General features: G+C 42.4%; 1 protein-coding gene across 1 annotated transcript in view; it reads left to right on the top strand.

Moving 5' to 3' along the window:
* Positions 1 to 3,037, top strand: part of HECW1 (HECT, C2 and WW domain containing E3 ubiquitin protein ligase 1) — a 151,880-nt gene that overhangs the window by 142,405 nt on the left and 6,438 nt on the right. Inside the window, exons 25-26 of the mRNA XM_023751008.1 lie at positions 607 to 753; positions 2,112 to 2,226. Of these exons, the coding sequence (XP_023606776.1) occupies positions 607 to 753; positions 2,112 to 2,226 (262 nt within the window). The remainder of the gene's footprint in view (positions 1 to 606; positions 754 to 2,111; positions 2,227 to 3,037) is intronic.

Below are 3,037 nucleotides of genomic sequence, written 5' to 3'. Positions count from 1 at the left end.
GTTAATTTTTCTACATTTTAGTTATAATTTCAGTTTGGTCCTGGGAGGTGGTGAGTGTAATATCCACCTAGTCTGCCACCACCTTGGATCTCCTACTCATAACTTTTCTTGATGATTCGAACTTGTCCTAACAAACATGCGTCACCATACTAAGTGGCAATGTCATTCTCTGTTTCTTTTCTCAAGGTCAAGCTGTCATTCTTCAGTCACTATTTTACCTGTCTCTAAAAATTGTCTGCTCCACCTATGCTATTTTGCTTCCAATTATTTTTAGAGAGAGTGGGAGGGAGGAGGAGAAACAGAGAGAAACATCGATGTTAGAGAGACACATCGATTGGTTGCTTCCTGCACAACTGAGGTGTGTGCCCTTGACCGGAATCAAACTCCGGACCCTTAAGTCCCCAGGCCGATTTTCTATCCACTAAGCCAAACTAGCTAGGGCCAGAATCTTTTTAGTAACTTCCAGGAAAAGATAATAAGTAAGGAAGTATTAACACTGAACTGATGTGAAGAGGACTTTGTGTATCTAGTTCATCCACCTAAAATTTGCATGTCTTACTGTGAGCTTAGGTAATAAGCATCACAATCTTTCTGTTTTCCTACAAGGTAACAGAAAGGGAGTTAAAATCTGGAGGAGCCAACACCCAGGTGACGGAAAAGAACAAGAAGGAGTACATCGAGAGGATGGTGAAGTGGCGGGTGGAACGTGGTGTGGTGCAGCAGACAGAGGCCCTGGTGCGGGGCTTTTATGAGGTAAGGCCCAGGCCTGACTGAAGAAGGCAGGGCTTTGGCCAAAGCCTTCACCACTGGACACAGCTGGTGAGGCAAAGGGAGAATACAAGGCAGGCAAAGGGCTCAGTTGTACTCACCAGAGTGCAAGGTGGATCAATGAGAGGTCAGAGTTCCCTGGGACACCCAACTCTTCTGGTAGATTAAAAAATGCTCTCACAAAATTGGTGTTGGTGTGGCCCTGGTGTGCCAGGTGTGAAAACATGCAACATCTCCTGTGCATGTTGCACTTCCTTTCATTCAATGAAATTAAGATAAAAGAAGTGAAGTCGTTGGCAGGCACTGTCCACTCTGGCTAGATTTTTTCTTTGTTACAGTGCCACTTTGTGTCATATAATGAATGCCACGGTTGTAAATCAAGGGGACAATGACAGCTGCTAGCCTTTCTGTGCACCAAAAATTGGCATCCTCAAACTTTTCCAGTTTAAAAACAAGAGGCTGTCAATGTTTTTCAGGGCTTGGGTCTTCTTTCCCTGCCATAGTGAAGTACAGTATGGGTCACTGGCTCACCCACCACTGGTTTGGTTAAAGCTGGTACCCACTATAGATGTTCAGTTGTGCCTGGTACATATGACCAGGAGACAGAAAGCCAGAGTTCAGAACCCTAACAAAGCAGGTGCTCCCAGATCTTTGAATAAGGGAGAACGGAAGTGAGGGGGAAAAGGAAAGAAAAGTATAATGCTTTTAGTGCTCGTTCCTAGGAAATAAGTTTGATGTGGAAGAGAAGATACTTTTTAAGTGAAGGGGTAATACTAATAGCTATTGAGTCACTTCAAAGTGATTTAGACCTTTATGTCATTAAAATGCAAATTTACTTGAAAATTTAAATGTGACTAGGAAAGTCAAGTCAGGTTTGTTCATAACATCATTGGGGTGGGGCAGTATCAGAGGTAATGAAAAGCATGGGGCCTTTTTAAAAAATATATATTTTTATTGATTTCAGAGAGGAAGGGAGAGGGAGAGAGAGAAAGAAACATCAATGAGGAGACAGAATCATTGATGGGCTGCCTCCTGCATGCCCCACACTGGGGATCGAACCTGCAGCCTGGGCATATGCCCAAGCTGGGAATCAAACCATGATCTCTTGGTTCATAGGTCAACGCTCAACCACTGAGCCACGCCAGCCAGGCGGGCCAACATGGGGCCTGTTTTGATTCCCAGCTTATGAACGGTTTGTATTTCAAAATGTGTAAGTCACAATAATAGCACATTGGGGAAAAAAGTTGTAAATGATGATCGGTTTCCCAGCTTAAACCACAGAAATAATAATAATGAATAGAACTTTCAATGTGGCTGGACCTGAAGCCTAATCTGTATTTCAGGTCATAGACTCTAGGCTTGTCTCCGTGTTCGATGCCAGGGAACTGGAGCTGGTGATAGCGGGCACAGCAGAAATCGACCTAAATGACTGGCGGAATAACACCGAGTACCGGGGAGGTGAGCTGGCAGGGCTCGCGGTGAGACAGCTACCACAGATACAAGTCATCAGTTTTTTAAAAATTTTTGAGGTGAAATTGACATAATAAATTCACCATTTTAAAGTAAGCAATGCAATGGCATTTACAATGTTCACAATGTTGCTCAACCATCACTTTTAGCTAGTTCCAAAACATTTCCGTTATCCCAAAAGGAAACCTGTACTCGTTAAGCAGTTGCTCCCCATTTTTCACCGACCCTGGCAACCATCAATGTGCATTCTGTATCTATGATTTACCTATTCTGAATATTGTACATAAATAGAGTCATTTTTGTAAATAGGTCTTTTTGTGGATATATATATATATATATATATATATATATATATATATATATATCCCATATATATTTATAATATAATTATAAAGGAATACATATATCTATGTATGTCATCACTTTTTGAAGACTACAAAAACTTGCTCGTACTTTAATACATGTGCACTCATTCAGGTTCTTCTGTATGCCTTCCTCCATCTTCCAACCTGAACCTCCCTCAGCTGACAATAATCCCCGTGGTCGTCTCTGGCCTAACTCAGAGCAGATTCATCAGGGGATACCATCATCCATGAGCCAGCTCCTGAGCTGGGTTGCATGCTGGCAGGGAATTGTGTCCCACTTCCTATAGAATTGGCACCATCTTTACCTCAGTCCTTGTTTGCTACACCAGATCTGTGGTCTCTCCAAACCAATTTCTAAGTCTCTCATAACTACTCACCTTCACACTACAAACTAGACGTCCGTGCGACATATTTTCATCATGCTACTTCCCTAT

Source organism: Myotis lucifugus, unplaced genomic scaffold (genome assembly GCF_000147115.1).
Source record: "Myotis lucifugus unplaced genomic scaffold, Myoluc2.0 scaffold_18, whole genome shotgun sequence".
NCBI lineage: Eukaryota > Metazoa > Chordata > Mammalia > Chiroptera > Vespertilionidae > Myotis > Myotis lucifugus.
This window is presented reverse-complemented; position numbering and strand designations above follow the sequence as displayed.